This window comes from Pan paniscus, chromosome 21, assembly GCF_029289425.2.
Source record: "Pan paniscus chromosome 21, NHGRI_mPanPan1-v2.0_pri, whole genome shotgun sequence".
NCBI classification, from domain to species: Eukaryota; Metazoa; Chordata; class Mammalia; order Primates; family Hominidae; genus Pan; species Pan paniscus.
Window position 1 is genome coordinate 49,910,208 of NC_073270.2, and position 16,946 is coordinate 49,927,153.

The window sequence follows — 16,946 nt, forward strand, 5'->3', positions numbered from 1 at the left end:
CTATGTGCCAGGCATGATGCTAAGTGCTTCATTATCTTGTTTCATTGTCTCGACCATATTCTGAGGGCGATTTTAACACATCCCTAAAGGAAAAAAGGAAACAGAAGCTCAGGGAGGTTACATGGTGCACCCAGGTTCATATGGTTAAGAACCGGCACAGCTGGGATTTGAACCCAGATCTGGCTACTGTAAGTCTCAGATGCTTAAATATCACATGTCTTCCTTTAGTAATATCAGATTCTCTCAGGGCCTCTACACTTGATTTTCAATAACAGTCAAACTATTTTAAGTTAAAAGAGATTCCTTTTCACCTGAAAAACAAAAACAAAAAGATCCACTAGAACTAAGAAATTAACTGAGCAAGGTAAAAGAATTCAAAGTCAATATACAAAAATAGTTGTATTTCTATAAACTAGCAGTGAACAATTGAAAAAGTAAAATGTTAAATGCCATTTACAATAGCACAGAAAATAAAATATCTAGGGATAAAATTAACAAAAGATGTGTAAGACATTGAATTCTCTAAAACATTGCTGCGTGAAATTAAAGAAAACCTAAACAAATAGGGATATATACCATGTTCACGGGTTGGAAGCCTCACTGCTAATAAGATGTCCATTCTCTCAAACTGATCTATAGATTTAATACAGTCTTCATCAAAATCCCAGCAGGCCTTTTTCAGAAATCAAGAGGCTGGTTTTCTTTTGTTTGTTTGTTTTGTTTTGTTTTTGTTTTTGAGACAGGGTCTCACTCTGTTGCCCAGGCTGAAGAAGCTGGTTTTAAAATGGAAATGATCTAGAATAATCCAATTTTGAACAGGAAGAGCAAAGTTGAAGAATTTACTCTGATTTTATGACAATATAAAGCTACAGTAACCAAGGCAGCATGACATTGGCATAAAGATAGACAAACTGATCAACAGAAAAGATATTCTATTATGCAAATAAATAAATAAATATGGAAGTTAAGTTCCTTCAAGCTTATCTCTGCAAGGAACATGTATCACAGGCCCAGAGAATGTGATACCAGGTACTTACTGCTCAGTCCTCCAGCCTGGCAAAATCACGTAACTCCCGTGTTCAGAGTCAATTGGACTAAAATTAGCTTAAGTCATAAGCTTTGAGCAGAAGAAAGAAAACTGGATCCAGAGGGCAGAAGCTTGGGTTTTTGACCCAATCGTCATAATTAAACATAAAGTCTCAACTTTTCAGCATGTAACAATAATAATAGTAGTAGTAGTAATAAAAGCACTAACACATGCCATACCCTGTTCTAAGAGCTTTACATGGATCAGGGCCTCATTTAATTCTCTCAACAAAATAGAATAAAAGAGAAAATAGCAAGCATTGCACCTAGGAAGGGAAATCTTGTTCCGTGACGGTTTGTTTCAATTTTACATTCTTTTTAGATGTGTATAGGTATAGAATTACAATGTAAAATACATATTTTTTTGCATTCACTGCCAGGGAAGGAATAAAACACATATCTTATAGTGGGATTGCAATTATAACAGTTTACAAGCCACTAGGGTAGTAGATGAGAGGGTTATGAGGTAACCCAAGTGATACAATGCCCATAAGACTCTTAGCCGGAGTCTGGTACATAGTAAAGGCATATTAACTAGTAGCCAGGCACAGTTATTACTATTGTCAAGGCCAGCTTCATGGGTGCTGGAACCATGCAGTCTCGTAGGACCCAGCACTCAGAAGGGCCCTGCGCCTGGGTTAATGCTCTGTTGTCCCCATCTTAAAATTCTTAATGATTTTAAAGAAGGGGTCCACATTTTCATTTTGCACTGGGTCTCACAAATTATGAAGCATGTCCTAGTCTGTATCATTGTTTACCATTTATTATTTAAAATATTTATAATACAAAATGTTTAATGATCACTTATTATTATCAAATTGCATCTCTGCTTCTTATTAGCTAGACGACCTTGAGTGAGGTACTTGCATGATCTCCATGTCAGTTTCCTCATATGTAAAACAGGAGCCGTAACTACTTCTCCATGAGGTTGTTGTGTGAAGTTTTAAACAATACAACAGGCTGGGTGCAGTGGCTCACCCCTGTAATCCCAGCACTTTGGGAGGCCAAGGCAGGGGGATCACCTGAGGTCAGGAGCTCGAGACTAGCCTGGCCAAAATGGTGAAATCCCATCTCTACTAAAACAAAAAGTTAGCTGGGCATGGTGGCACATGCCTGTAGTCACAGCTACTGAGGAGGCTGAGGCAGGAGAATTGCTTGAATCCAGGAGGCAGAGGTTACAGTGAGCCAAGATCGCGCCATTGTACCCCAGCCTGGGTGACAAGAGCGGAATTCCGTCTCAAAAAATAAATAAATAAGTAACATAACATACCTCAAGTACCTCAAGTGCTAGGAATGGTGCCTGGGACTTAGTAAGCACTCCGAAAATATTAACTATCATTATTATTATTATATTTATTTTATTTTTTTTTGACACAGTGTCTCATTCTGTTGCGTAGCCTGGAGTGCAGTAGCGTGATCATGGCTCACTGCAGCCTCGACCTCCCGGGCTCAAGCGATCCTCCCACCTTAGCCTCTCAAGTAGTTGGGACTATAGGCATGTGCCACCATGTCCAGCTAATTTTTGTATTTTTCTTTTTTGTAGAGATGGGGTTTCACCATGTTGCCCAGGCTGGTCTTGAACTCCTGGGCTCCAGCAATCTGCCCACCTTGGCCTTACTGTTATTATTTTTATTAGCTTTATGGAAAAAAGTCAACTTTGGGCTTGATTCTTCCAGTGCACATTTTGGGGTGGGATTAATAAAGTCATCAGTGGTTCTGGAACTTATTTGAGCCAGAGATGACTTGGAGAATCTGAGACTATGTGAGAAAATGCCTCCCAGAAAAACACAGATAGTCTTGCACATATGTTCACATCACGCCTGAAGTTTCAGGGTATTTATGGGTCTCTGAGGCCGACACAGGGGCCCCAGGACCAAGAACCTCAGAAAATAACAAGCACTAAGGACTCTAGGAGGTCCAGAGTCCGCGAGTGTCTCGGTGGGAACAGCCAGCCAGCCACGCAACAGGCACATAACTCTTTCAGGGCTGGGGCGTGTGCGGATGCTTTAAGTCAGCAGCTGTTTTTAGCTTTGCTATATATGGCCAGGGGCGGAATGAGGGCTATAGGAGGGGGAGGGGTGCCAAGCAGCTTACAACAGGGTTTGGGAGGCCAGAGCTCCTGCACCAGCCCCACCTTCCCCTTCCCATGCGAGAGCTGGAGAGCTTATCCTCAGACCAAAGAGAAAGCCTAGAGGACAGGGAGGGGTCTGCGAGATGGGAATGACAGGGCTTTGAAGAAGACGCCAAGTCAAGTCACCTTAGAACAATGAGTGTCAAACTTTTTGGACCATGACTTGCAGTAAGAAACACACTTTACAATGCAAAACACACATACATGCAGACACTTTTAAACACACACACACTCTCACACATTGTGTGTGTGCATATGTATGTGTATCTCGCCAACTGAATAAATCTTTCAGAAAATAATACTTTATCTTATTCTCTGTGAAATACTCCGCTACTTTTCTATTCTGTTCTGTTCTTTCCTTTTGAAAAATGCAGGTCCTGACCCGCTGAATTGACTTCACCACCCACTAATGCGTTGTCCTCTCCAGTTTGGAAAACTGCTGTTTCCCTTGTAGCATTTGACTGCAAGAAAAGGAGGGCAGTGGAGAAGACTTCTGAACCTTTGAGGATAAGATGCAAGTTTCAGCTTTATCTCCTAGCTGGATGGCAAGTTTTGGACCTCCCAGCTTTTGCACGCTCTGTCCTCTCGTCCTGGAGTCTCCCTCCGCCCTCGTCACCTGGCTCACTCCTGCACATATGTCGGGGCTTGGCTTGCAGCTGACTTCAGGAAGCCTCCCTGAATGCCTGCGTCTGGTCAGCTGCCCACTCTGGCTTTGTTACTCCCCTGTCTGTCCCTGCCTAGCACCCAACACAGAACAGCAGGACAATTTCCTGTTAGATTTGCTGTGAAGACAGGGAGCGTTTCCCTTCTGCTTATTCCTACGCCGCAGGTGTAGCGTAGTGCTAGCTGCATCGGAGTCCCTAAATAAATATTTACTGGATGAATTAATAATAGGTAATAGTAATAAGAGCAACCACCATTTACTAAGTACTCATTCATCCCAGGAGAAATCTTTTGAGAGATTAGGATAGGTCCATTTTATAGACAAGGAAATTAAGGTTTGGTGAGTTTAAATAATGTGGCAGGGCCAGGGGAATGACCCAGGGCTGCCTGACTCCCAGCCGTTCCTAATCACAGGATCTTATTTGTCCACATTCCCCCCAGTGATACCCACGTCGGGGCAAAGGGTGAGTGCAGATCCTTAACAAACCCTCGGGGGACTGATGACAGGTTGATTAAAGAGATTTTCCGAAGCAGTGGCCACGTCTAATTTTGGAGAGTTACACTTCGTGTGTGGCTTGGGAAAGAGAATCTGTGAGGTTTCCAGGGCCCCTGGATGTGGGGTCATCTCATCTGGGAGAAGTCTGGGGCTCTGACAAACCAAGGCAGCAGGGCTTCTGGTCACCTGGCCTGAAGAGCTCCTGGGCACACCTGGGATAAAATCCAGGGCCTGCAAAGCCTGTGTGATCCAGCCCAGGCCAAGATGTCTGCACCCCTCGCTTACTCTGGCATTCTTGCTGTTCTTCAAACCTGCCAAGCCCAGCACTGCCTCGGGGCCTTTGCAACAGGATTCCCTCTGCCTGAGGGACCTACTTCCTCTACAGGCTCCCCCATCCTCCTTCTGAGACGACTCCATCTAAGAACACCTTCCTCTTCCGCCTCTGTTAGTTTTTTCTATAACACTTGTAACTTTTGGAGATTACATGTATGTTTGTTTTCTAGTTTATGTTTTTCCACTGGACAGGGAGCTCCTTGAGGACCTTGTCTTGCTCACTGCCCCCACCCTAAAACTTGCTGTAAAGCAGTTCCTGGAACAGAGCAGGTGCTCAGTAGTACTGGTTGCATGAATGAATGAATGAATGAATAGGTTTTCCTCTTTTAGACACATTGGGAGATGGGCCTGTGGTTTCCTATGCTCATTTTGACCCAGAGATTTGTGTCCTGTGACTCACATCCAGACCCAAAACACACACATACACACACACACATAAATACACACACACACAGACACGTGCACACACAGACACACATGCACACACACATACACACACCTTGGTTTGAAGAGAAGAGGGATGGGAACAGACATTCTACGCATGCCTACAGTGCACCACTGTGCATAGGTAACTGATGCTGTATAAGCACTCAAGGATTATCTCCATTTTTAGCCAGAGAAACTGAGGCTTGCTTTCTGCTGTGTCTCCAGTGCCTAGCACTGTGCCTGGCATAAACATCTGCTGAACTGAATTGCACTAGATTCAAGAGGCTCAGAAAACAGTTCAAGGTCACCCAACTAGCAAGTTGTGGAGCCAGAATCTGTGCTCAGGGCTGTTCAGTCCCCAGCCAGTGCTGGGTAGCAGCCATAGGCACCTGCACAAACTCCAGCGACCTCGTTAACATCCAAACACGGTCTCGAGGGCAGGCCCTCACCCAGACACCCACCAACTGGCAGCTCAGATGCAAATCTATCCTGCATCTGAGGCTGCTCTCAACATGCCCAGGGGCCTCGGCTTCAGCAAACCTTGTTCCCTGGGCTAGCTGATGCCTTTTCCTGCCCCAGCTACCCTGATCCCAGCCCCAGTCCCACACTTCCTGGCCACTGTCAAAAAGAGGAGACACTAGTGACGAATATAATGTCCTATGAATGCCTTCTGATGCCAAATGTCATTTGTAAAAATTAGCCAGTTTTGAGTTATCTGTGTCAGTTCCTCTTTCCAATGCAGCTCATTAGGAAGACTCCATGGAATTATCCTGCGTCAGAAAGAGCTTGAATGATGATTCAAAACTGCAGCCAGCAAACTTTCGCTGGAAAGAGAAAGGTAGGGCGGGGTGTGATGGTTCACACCTGTAATCCCAGCACTTTGGGAGTCCAAGGCAGGTGGATCACTTGAGGTCAGGAGTTCAAGACCAGCCTGGCCAACATGGCAAAATCCCATTTCTACCAAAAAATTAAAAAAAAAAAAAATTAGCCGGGTGAGGTGGCGGGTGCCTGTTGTCCCAGCTACTCGGGAGGCTGATGTAGGAGAATCACTTGAACCTGGGAGGCAGAGCTTGCAGTGAGCTGAGATTGTGCCACTGCACTCCAGCCTGGGTGACAGAGTAAGACCCTGTCTCAAAAAACAAACAAACAAAAGAGGTCAGATAGTAAATACTTTGGGTTTTGCAGGACAAGAAGCAAAATTGAGGATGTTACATAGGGGCTTTCAAATAATTTCACATGTCAAAAAGTGTTCTTCTTCTTCTTCTTCTTCTTTTCCATCATTCTCAGCTTATAAGCTGTGCGGAACTGACAGCAGGCCAGTTCGGCCCACGATCTATGGTTTGCTAGGCCCTAATTTAAAGCAATACTTTTTAAACTTTGATGTTATAAAAATTGCCTGATACACTTGTGAAAGCAGTGTTTGGACACACACTCAGAGATTCTGATGAGAAGGTCTGTGTGGGCCACTGAATTTGCATTTCTAACTGGTGGATCGATGGTGCTGATGCTGCCCGTCCACCGTCCACATTTTGAGCAGTACTGATATTCTAAAGCGTCCCTTTTCACAGATGAGGAAACTGGCTTAGCTAAGTGATATGTCCAATGTTACACCCTGTGGATTGGTAATGACATCTGCTCTGCCACTCCACAGGGCTGTTTTGCCACAGAAAACTCCTGTTTCTTTAACCCACTGCTACGCTCATGCTTCTGAGCCTTTGTCCTCACTCCTCTCTCTGCCCCATGCCCACCCTCACAAACGTAACTTTCCTGTCGAGACCAAGCTCAGGCGTCAGCTCCATTTAAAGTATTTCCTGACCTCCTCAAATCTAAATTCTCCTTTCTGCAACAGTATCTGTACATACTTGTGTATAATGTGTATAACTGTTTGTCTGCATGCCTATCTTTGTTTTTCGATTTTTCGTTTTGTAAAGGTGGGGATCTTGCTAGATTGCCCAGGCTGGTGTTGAACTCCTGGCCTCAAGTGATCCTCCCACCACAGCTTCCCAAAGTGCTGAGATTACAGGCGTGAGCCACGGAGTCCGAGAATTGCTTGAGCCCAGGAGTTTGAGACCAGCCTGGGCCACATAGTAAGACCCCATCTCTACAAAAAAAGAAAAAACAATTAATTAGCTAGGCTTGGTGGCATGTGCCTTGTAGTTCCAGCTACTCAGGAGGCCAAGATGGGAGGATTGCTTGAGCCCAGGAGTTCAAGGTTGCAGTGAGCTGTGATTGTGCCACCGCACTTCAGCCTGAGCAACAAAGCAAGACCTATCTTTAAAAAATTTTAAAAAGGAAACACAAAAGGAATGTAGGCCAGGCACAGTGTCCCACACCTGTAATCCCAGCAATTTGGGAGGCCGAGACAGGCAGATTGCTTGAGCTCAGAAGTTTGAGACCAGTCTGGGCAATATGGAAAAGCCCTGTCTCTACAAAAAAAAAAAAATAATAATAATACAAAAATTAGCCAGGCATGGTGGTGCACACCTGTAGTCCCAATTACTAGGGAAGCTGAGGTTGGTGGACCACTTGATCCTGGGAGGTCGAGGCTGCAAAGAGCCGAGATCATGCCACAACACTCCAGCCTGGGCAACAGAACGAGAACTTGTCTTGGAAAAAAAAAAAAAAAAAAAAGAATCCATGGATGGATCATGGATGGATGGATGGATGGATGGATGGATGGATGGATGGATGGAAAGATGGATGGGTGGATGGGCAGGTAGATGTATGAATGGCTGGATGGGTAGATGAATGGTTGGGTGGAAGCATGAATGGGTGGGTGGGTAGATGGATGGATGGGCAGGCAGGTGGGTGGATGGATGGATGGATGGATGGATGGACGGGTGGGTGGATTGGTGTGTGGATAGATGATGAGTGGCTAGTTGGATGGGTGGATGGATGGATGGGTGGGTGGATGAATACTCCTCATGATCTATTGCTTGAAAATAATTTTCATGGCAAAGTTAAGATTAGACCCTAATTCTGCTAGAGTATATTCCATGGCTGTTTATGTTGGGGCATACCGAACATGCTAACGGTAGTAGTTATATTTTATTGTGTGTTGAGTGTGCACTTATATGGCAGGCCTTGTACTAAGCACTGCCACTAATCCTCTCAATAACCCCTTTATTAGCTCCATCTTTACTACAAGAAAATGGAAGCTTAGAAAGGTAGAGCAGCTTGCCCAAAGCCACACAGCAAATCACATCCTAGCCCATCTGATTCTGTGCCAATTGCCGGTCACCTTTCCCACCCTCCACCAGGGTTTCTCACCCTCCCTGGCCCCACCCCACCTCTGCAGGCCCCCAGCTGGCCTCACCTCCATCAGCATAGGTCTCGGTGCCATAGCCGTCTTGCAGGCCATTGTTCCAGGTGCCCTCATACTTGGCACCGCTGCTTGAGCTCTGCCGGATTCCGTAGCGTCCCTTGAAGCCATGTGTCCACTCGCCCTTGTAGAGCCAGCGCCCCTTGGTCTCTATGCCCAGCCCATGCCGTTTGCCCTGGCTCCAGTATCCCTCAAAGGTGTTTCCGCTGGGCCAGGTATAGACACCTGCCACCTCAAAGCCAAAGTTCCAGGAGCCAGAGTATTCGCCCTGGCCCTTGGGGCCTGTGCACAGTCCGTGCCCATGGGCCTTTCCCCCCTCCCAGCCCCCGCAGTACGCCCCTCCATCATCAAAGTCGAAGCGGCCCCCACTCATCTCATCATAGCCCCTGACAACCTCCCCGTCCTCCAGCGTGGGTGCAGAGGGCGTGGGTGATGCCTGCAACACTCCTCCAGTGCCCTCGGGGGCAGGCCCCCAGACTCACCACTGCACCCCAGGAGGGGGGAGGCAGGATGCCAGCAGAGGCTGAAAGAGCCCCAGCGCCAAGTCAGCACCGGGTCGGCTAGTCAGTGCCATGCCCGGGAGCCCCGACTCCACCAGCCAGAGCAAGGCTGCCTGCTGGAAAGAAAGCAGGAAGGAAAGTTTCAAAGTCCCCACAAAGCGTCCCAAGTCTGCCTTCCAAGAAGTCCAAGGGAAAACGGTGTGATCTCTTTAAGAAGCCCAGTGAAAGGGTGGGGTGGAGGGGTCCCCAGCCTTTTCAAAGAGGGGAAATTCCCCTCGGTGGCAGCCCCCACCGGAGGCTGAATTCCCGCAGCCCGCTGGCCCCCTTCTCCACCCCAGTGGGTGTGCGGGGCTGTCGGTCTCCCCGCCGCTGCCCCGCCCCCTTCTCCAATCCTGCCCTCCTTCTGGGACGGAAAGGTCAGTGTTGCCCTAACAAGGCCATTGGATCTCAGAAGCTGCTCCCAAAATAACCCCCAGCCAGCCCAGCCTTCTTCAAAGCGCGAAGGAGGGGTATTTCAAATCGCGCCCGTGCTGCAGACCCGGGCAGTGGCTGGAGGGATGAGGAAGGAGGCTGAGAACTGAGTGCAGGCAGCCCAGGGAACCTGGTATCTTTTCCTCCCGGGAATGAGAGCTCCCTTCCATTCTCAGAGTCCCCTGGGTCTGCGGGCAGGGAGGGCGCCGGGGAATCGGGGAAGGGAGGGGAGAGGGAGACCAGCAGAACACCCAGTCCTGGAACACTGAAAATCCCCCAGAGCGAGGAGGTTGGCAGATCTCAGCCCCATCACCACTCACATGCCCTAAGGGGACCTGGGGTTACAGCACCACTGCCAGCCCCATCAAGGAATCCGGTGACCTAAAGAGAAAGGAATGGAGACAGTTTCACATGTGCTTCCGAAAGCAGAGGAGGGAAGTCAGAAAGAGAGGGGAGGCTGTGGAAACAGAGTCTGGAAGATACACAGAATCTCAGTCCAGTGCTCACTCACCACCCTGAGCTCCCTCCACCCCTGGAAGCCGGGGAGAACTTGGTGCAAGAAGCAACCATCTATTCCCTTTCTCTTTCTCCTGAAGGGCAAAGAGAAGGGAGAGGAGCCTGCCCTCCTCTCTGCCTGAGACACAGACTGGGCGTCCCGCTAGCTTCCTCTCCCCAGCCCTTGATGCCTCGGCGCCCTCCCTGCCCCCTGCCGCAGACCCAGCAGACCCTGAGGGTCAAAGGAGTCCCCTTCCTGTCAACGCAGGGTTGTGTTGTAATGAGGTCCTCTCAGAAATTCTCAAGGGTCATGATTTTTTAAAATTTCCCTTTCTGAGCTGTCTTTTGCTCTAGTGTCCTAGGAGCCTGTGAGGCCAGACTTCAGAAAGCTCTTGGGGCAGGGCCAGGAGAGAAGGGCCTGGGTGGATTCCCAGCCACTCAGGTTCCCACCAAACTCCAGTAAAAAGAACAAATAAATCTCCATGGCAAGAAGCTGTGGCCAGAGCTAATGATTGTAAATCCCAGCTAAGCCCAAGGTTAATGGGAGTATAGAGGAATTCTGGGAAAGGTAAGAGCCACCAAGACTAGGAAGATCTGTGTGTGTCTGTGCGTGTGTGTGAACGTGTGTGTGTGTGAACGTGTGTCTGTGAGAGTGTGTGTGAGTGTATGTGAGTGTGTGTGGTAAGAGTGTGTGTGTGAGAGTGTGTGTGAGTGTGTGTGGTAAGAGTGTGTGTGTTTGTATGTGTGTGTGTGTGGTAAGAGTGTGTGTTTGTATGTGTGAGTGTGTGGTAAGAGTGTGTGTTTGTGTGTGTGGTAAGAGTGTGTGTGTTTCTATGTGTGAGTGTGTGTTTGTGTGTGTGTGAGTGTGTGTGTGAAGATGGGGACAGAAGAGAAAGAGAGAACTAAGCACAAAAGGTACTAGAGAACATTAGACAATTATCTGACTTTAAACTTATCTGACATATTTCCAAACCCCATGATAACTTAGGCCACGTGAAGTCACTGCGCAAGTCTTGTTCCTGTTTGGGGAGTGGGTAAAAAGTGTTCCCTGCTTTCCTTCCAGTGGGTTACCTGTTCTTAGGACTTGGTTCCATCCTTGGTCACAGCCGCTGACCTTCAAGAGCCCCTTCTATATCTGCGTTTCACCACCAGGTAGAGGCACCCAGCCTCTTGGGCTCACTGTCACCGTCTGTTTGCCAAGCTGACAGGGAGCACGTAGTGGATAAAAACTGTTTCCTCTGGGTGGTTAGGTGTGAGCCCTGGCCAGGCTGACTGACAGCCTGCTTGCACAATTCACTTCTAAGAACATCTCAGGGCTACTCCCAGGGAGTTCTGCTTTCACCACTTCTCACTAGGTCTTTAGAGAATCACAAACTTCTTTCTAGCTCTGCTGTCAAGGGAAGAGCATCTCAAACTGGAAGCTAGGGGAGTTTGAGCTGCGGATTCAATACCGTAATCGTATGTTTATGCCAGGCAGCCATTGCTACATCTTAGCAGGGTGTTCTACCTATGTGAACTTAACCACTGTTCATCCATAGCAGCTCCCTAGGGTAGCTGTCTACCCAGGGTTACTACACATAAGAATCACCTATAGAACTTAAAAACATAAAGAGATCCGAGAGCCCCACCCGAGACCTACAGAATTAGATTGTCCTGGGAGAAGACTTGGGCAGTCGAATTCTTTTAAAAGCTCCTCAGATGAATCTGATTTTCATCTCTGGTTAAAAACACTGTAAGTGCCTGTTATAGTGGCTCACACCTGTAATCCCAGCACTTTGGGAGGCCAAGTCTGGAGGATTGCTTGAGCCCAGGTGTTTGAGACCAGCCTGGACAACAAAGCGAGACCCCGCCTCTACAATTAAAAAAAATTTTTTTAAATTAGCCAGGTGTGGTGATACACATCTGTGGTCCCAGCTACATGGGAAGTTGAGGCAAGGAGGATCGCTGAGTCAAGGAGTTGGAGGCTGCAATGAGCCATATTTGTGCCACTGCACTCCAGCCTGGCAACCCTGTTTCAAAAAATAAATAAATAGATAGAAAACAACAACAACAACAAAACCAAGGTAAAATTTCAAATTAAGATACTGTTTAATAACATAAAAATTCATGAATCCATTTATTCATGAATCCAGTAGTTTTGGAGTTAGATATGTCTTCAAATCCCAGTCCTGCCCCTCACAAGCTGTGTGACCTTGGACCAATTGTTAATTTCTCTAAACTGCAAATTATTCATCTGTAAAAGTCCCTACCTCAGAGGATTATTGGTATCAAGAATAACAGTATCTACCTTATCTAACTGGGTGAGGATTACACAGTTAATACTGTAAAAAGGCTCAGAACACATTACACATATAATCAGTGTTAGCTCTTATGAGAGTTACTCTTACATACTAAATTACTTTTCAGGCTTAATAAAATAGTCCTCAAAGAGGGAAGAGAGAACCCCTCCTAAATATTAAATATCTTGACATCGAAGCACTCCTTATTCTCATGTTTTAAACTGCAAAACGAAGTTACTGGTAAAGGGATACTTTGACTTTGTAAAAGTTTAAGTAAGATTCTTTGCCAAATTTGGTACTGGCCTTACCTGCCCAGAGCTTTCTGACAAGCTACCATTTGTCCCGCCTTTTAAACCAGTGCATTTCAGGGAAAGGGAGACCTCTTGTGGCGTTATGTGCATTACAACGGACTTTCCTCAGAAAAACCAAGTTCTTCAAATCCAGTGGAATTTACTAAACTTGAAATATTAGCCGGGCATGGTGGTGCATGCCTGTGGTCCCAGCTACTCAGAAGGCTGTGGCAGGAGGATCGCTTAAGGCTGGGAGGTCGAGGCTGCGGGGAGCCATGATCACACCACTGCACTCCAGCCTGAGTGATGGAGCAAGATCCTCTCTCAAATAAATAAATAAATAAATAATAATTTAAAAATAAATAGGCCGGGCACGGTGGCTCACGCCTGTAATCCTAGCACTTTGAGAGGCCAAGGTAGGCGGATTATCTGAGGTCAGGGGTTCGAGACCAGCCTGGCCAACATGGCGAAACCCTGTCTCTACTAAAAATACAAAAATTAGACGGGTGTGGTGGCACCTGCCTGTAATCCCAGCTATTGGGGGCGCTGAGGCAGGAGAATCACTTGAACCCAGGAGGCAGAGGTTGCAGTGAGCCGAGATTGTGCCACTGCACTCCAGCCTGGGCGAGAGTGAGACTCCATCTCAAAAATAAATAAAAATAAAAAATAAAATAAACTTGAAATAATTATAAACTGGTTTTAACGGTAGCTAGCCTATTCCCTCTCTTCATCTCAGATCTCTTCCCACTCCCTAGTTCTGTTCCCTGGTCACTTTCTCCCTCTATTTCCTGCTCAACTTCTCAAGCTTGACTGCTTCTCTGGGAACCTCAAAGGGAGAGAACTGGAAATCCGGAACAAGGAGAAGGACTGCACCCAGAAATCCACTGGAGTTCTTCTTAGCCATGGAAGGCTCAGCAGAGCGAGCCTCACCGTCCAGGAAGCCTTTCCAGGCAGGTGTCCTGGCTGAGCTAGTGCCCTTCCCACATGCTGTCTCCTCCCCCAAACTATGAGTTGTTTAAAGCAAGGATTTTCTTCTTTCCAAAAAACAGTGGATAGTGCTGCAGTGAACATAGGTGTGCATGTATCTTTATAATAGAATGATTTATATTCCCAAAGGAATATAAATTTATATTCCTTGGGCACTGCCAAGTGCCCAAGCCACCAAACCCATTCCCAAAGGAATATAAATCAGTAATGCGACTGCTGGGTCAAATGGTATTTCTGGTTCTAGGTCTTTGAGGAATCGCCATAATGTCTTCCACAAGGGTTGAAGTAACTTACATTCCCACCAAAAATATAAAAGCATCCCCATTTCTCCACAGCCTTACCAGCATCTTTTGTTTCTTGACTTTTTAATAATTGCCATTTTGACCGGTATGAGGTGGTTTCTCATTCTGGTTTTGATTTGCATTTCTCTAATGATCAGTGAATCAACCCAAATGTCCATCAATGATAGACTGGGTAAAGAAAATGTGGTACATATATACCATGGAATACTACGCAGCCATAAAAAGGAATGAGATCATGTCCTTCGCAGGGGCACGGATGGAGCTGGAAGCCATTATTCTCAGCAAACTAACACAGGAACAGAAAACCAAACACGTTCTCACTTATAAGTGGGAGCTGAACAATGGAAACACATGGACACAGACAGGGGAACAATGGGGCCTGTGGGTAGGGTGGGGGAACAGGAAGAGAGAGAGCACCAGGATAAATCGCTAACGCGTATGGGGCTTAACAGGCTTAATACCTAGGTGATGGGCTGATAGGTGCAGCAAACCACCACGGCACATGCTTACCTATGTAACAAACCTGTATGCCCTGAACATGTACCTCAGAACTTAAATTATTAAAAAACCTGAGCACCTGCTGTACAGTAGATATTGCAGCTCACCTGTGTCTACCCAGTGCCTGCACATAGCGGCTGCTCCTGGTCTTCCCAGCATCTAGCAGCTGATGACCCCCTTCTGAAATCCTTTTTCAATTGACTTCTAGAATCTCTCTCGGTTCTGCTCCTGCCTTACTGGTTCCGCCTCATCCCCCTGAGTTCTGTACCTTGGGAATGTCCTAAACCTTCGTTCTCTGGCTTCTTTATCTACATTCATTTCTGAGGAGGTCTCTAGTCACATGGCTTTGCATAACCTCCCTCTACCGATGACTTCGAAGTCTGCATCCCCAGGCTGCACCACTCTCCTGATCTTCAGTCAGACATCCAGCCACCTACTCAACATTTCTAAATATCTCACGAGCATCTCAGATTTGACAAGAACAAATGAAACTCTCAATTTCCACTTGCAAATTTGTCCCTCCAGCCGACTCCAAACTTATTAAAACCTTTGGAGTCAACCTTAATTCCTGTCTTTCTCTCACACCTTAAATCCAGTCCATCGGCAAATCCCTGAAGGGATTTAGATTAAAATAATTCCAGAACAGGCTGGGCACGGTGGCTCACACCTGTAATCCCAACACTCTGGGAGGCAGAGGCAGGTGGATCATGAGGTCGGGAGTTCGAGACCAGCCTGGCCAACATGGCGAAACCCCATCTCTACTAAAAATACAAAAATTAGCCAGGCATGGTGGCGTGCACCTGTAGTCCCAGTTACTCAGGAGGCTGAGGCAGGAGAATTGCTTGAACAGGGAGGTGGAGACTGCAATGAGCTGAGATCGCGCCACTGCACTCCAGCCTGAGCAACAGAGCGAGACTCTGTCTAAAAAAAAACAAAAACAAAAACAAAAACAAAAAAAACCTTCCAGAACATGTATTATCTCCTGCACTGCCAAGTGCCCAAGCCACCAAACCCATTGCCTGACTCACTGAAGTAGCCTCCTAACTGTCCTCCTTGCCTTCTCTTAGTCTGCACATAGTAGCCAGTGCTCTTTCAAAAGGTTAAGTCTCAGCTGGGCATGGTGGCTCATGCCTGTAATCCCAGCACTTTTGGAGGGCAAGGTGGGCAGACTGCCTGAGGTCAGGAGTTCGAGACCAGACTGGCCAAAGTGGCAAAACTCTGTCCCTACTAAACATACAAAAAAATTAGCCAGACATGGTGGTGCACACCTGTGATCCCAGCTACCTGGGAGGCTGAGACACAAAAATTGCTTGAACCCGGGAGGTGGAGGTTGCACTGAGCTGAGATCGTGCCACTGCACTCCAGCCTGGGTGACAGAGCAAGACTCTGTCTCAAAAAAAAAAAAAAAAAAAGTTAAGTCTGGTCATGTCTCTCTCCTCTGCTTCCCCAAATGACTCCCTATCTCTCACAGTAAGAGCCAAAGAGCCAACACCTTTAAAATAGCCTACCAGGCCCTCCATGATCTGGCCCTACTCATCTCTCTCTGACCCCACCTGCTCAAGTTGCATTGACATCCCTGTGGTTCCTTCTGCCAAGAATGCCCCTCCCTCAGATGCCCCCATGGCTCACTGTCTTACTTCCTTCAGGTCTCTGCTCAAATGTCACCTTGTCACAGCATCTTCTCTGCCCACCCCAAATAGCAACCCTATCCCTGGCCCACCCCTTCCTATCTCCTAATTCTTTTTCTCTCCATAAAACTTACATGTTCATCACCTCTCTCTACTGAGGACAAGGATATTGTTCTGCTTACTGTTCCATTCCCAGAATCTAGTACAGTGTCCCTGGTGTGTTGTAAGCACTTGATATTTATTGAATGAATGAATGAATGAATGAACGTTCAATGAAAACGTGTTAAATAAAGGCATGTGGAAATCAGGATGTTACTTTTTTGGAACATCAGAGTGAGACTTAATCCCTCAATCCACAAACCAAATCCATTTTCCTAGATGTATCAGAGAAAGGAGATTAGTTTGGTACATCACATTCACAAAAGAAAGTCAAATATCCCAATGAGGGACCCTAATGTTAAAGTTGGGCCAATTAGGTCTGAGCAGAGTAATTTTTAACTTCAAGATTCATGTTTTGAGGAAGATTTTGCTGAGATGTAGATAACTTACAACTTATTCCCACAAATCTGGAATGCCTAAACTTTCATGCAAGTTGGATTTTGAGTTACTAGGTCATTGGAACTTTGCGCTTTTCAATACTTACACCCTCCTAACACCTTCCTATGAAAAGAATACGTATCATCATTCTTGGTGACTGCTGCACTAATATACAGCACTAAGTAAATAACCAGAGCGCTGGCTTGAAAAACAAACTAAAAGGGATTTAAAGGCTTAAGAACTCGCCTTAATTCAAAGAACATGTTAAGCCCATGTTAAGCCCACTTAACATGAACTTGAATAGCTCACTACTTAATTACAATAGCTCCACTCCTCTACAGCTTTTATTTTATTTTTGAGACGGAGTCTCGCTCTGTTGCCCAGGCAGGAGTGCAGTGGCGCAATCTTGGCTCACTGCAAGCTCCGCCTCCTGGGTTCACACCATTCTCCTGCCTCAGCCTCTGAGCAGCTGGGACTACAGGCGCCGGCCACCACGCCCGGC

At 46.6% G+C, this 16,946-nt stretch overlaps 1 protein-coding gene across 1 annotated transcript in view; it reads right to left on the minus strand.

Annotated features, from left to right (window-relative positions):
* JPH2 (junctophilin 2) overlaps positions 1-9,332 on the minus strand; it is a 75,187-nt gene extending 65,855 nt beyond the window's left edge. The window contains exon 1 of the mRNA XM_034947072.4: positions 8,452-9,332. Coding sequence (XP_034802963.1) covers positions 8,452-8,830 — 379 coding nt within the window. The 5' untranslated portion in view covers positions 8,831-9,332. The remainder of the gene's footprint in view (positions 1-8,451) is intronic.
* Positions 9,333-16,946: the final 7,614 nt, after the last annotated feature.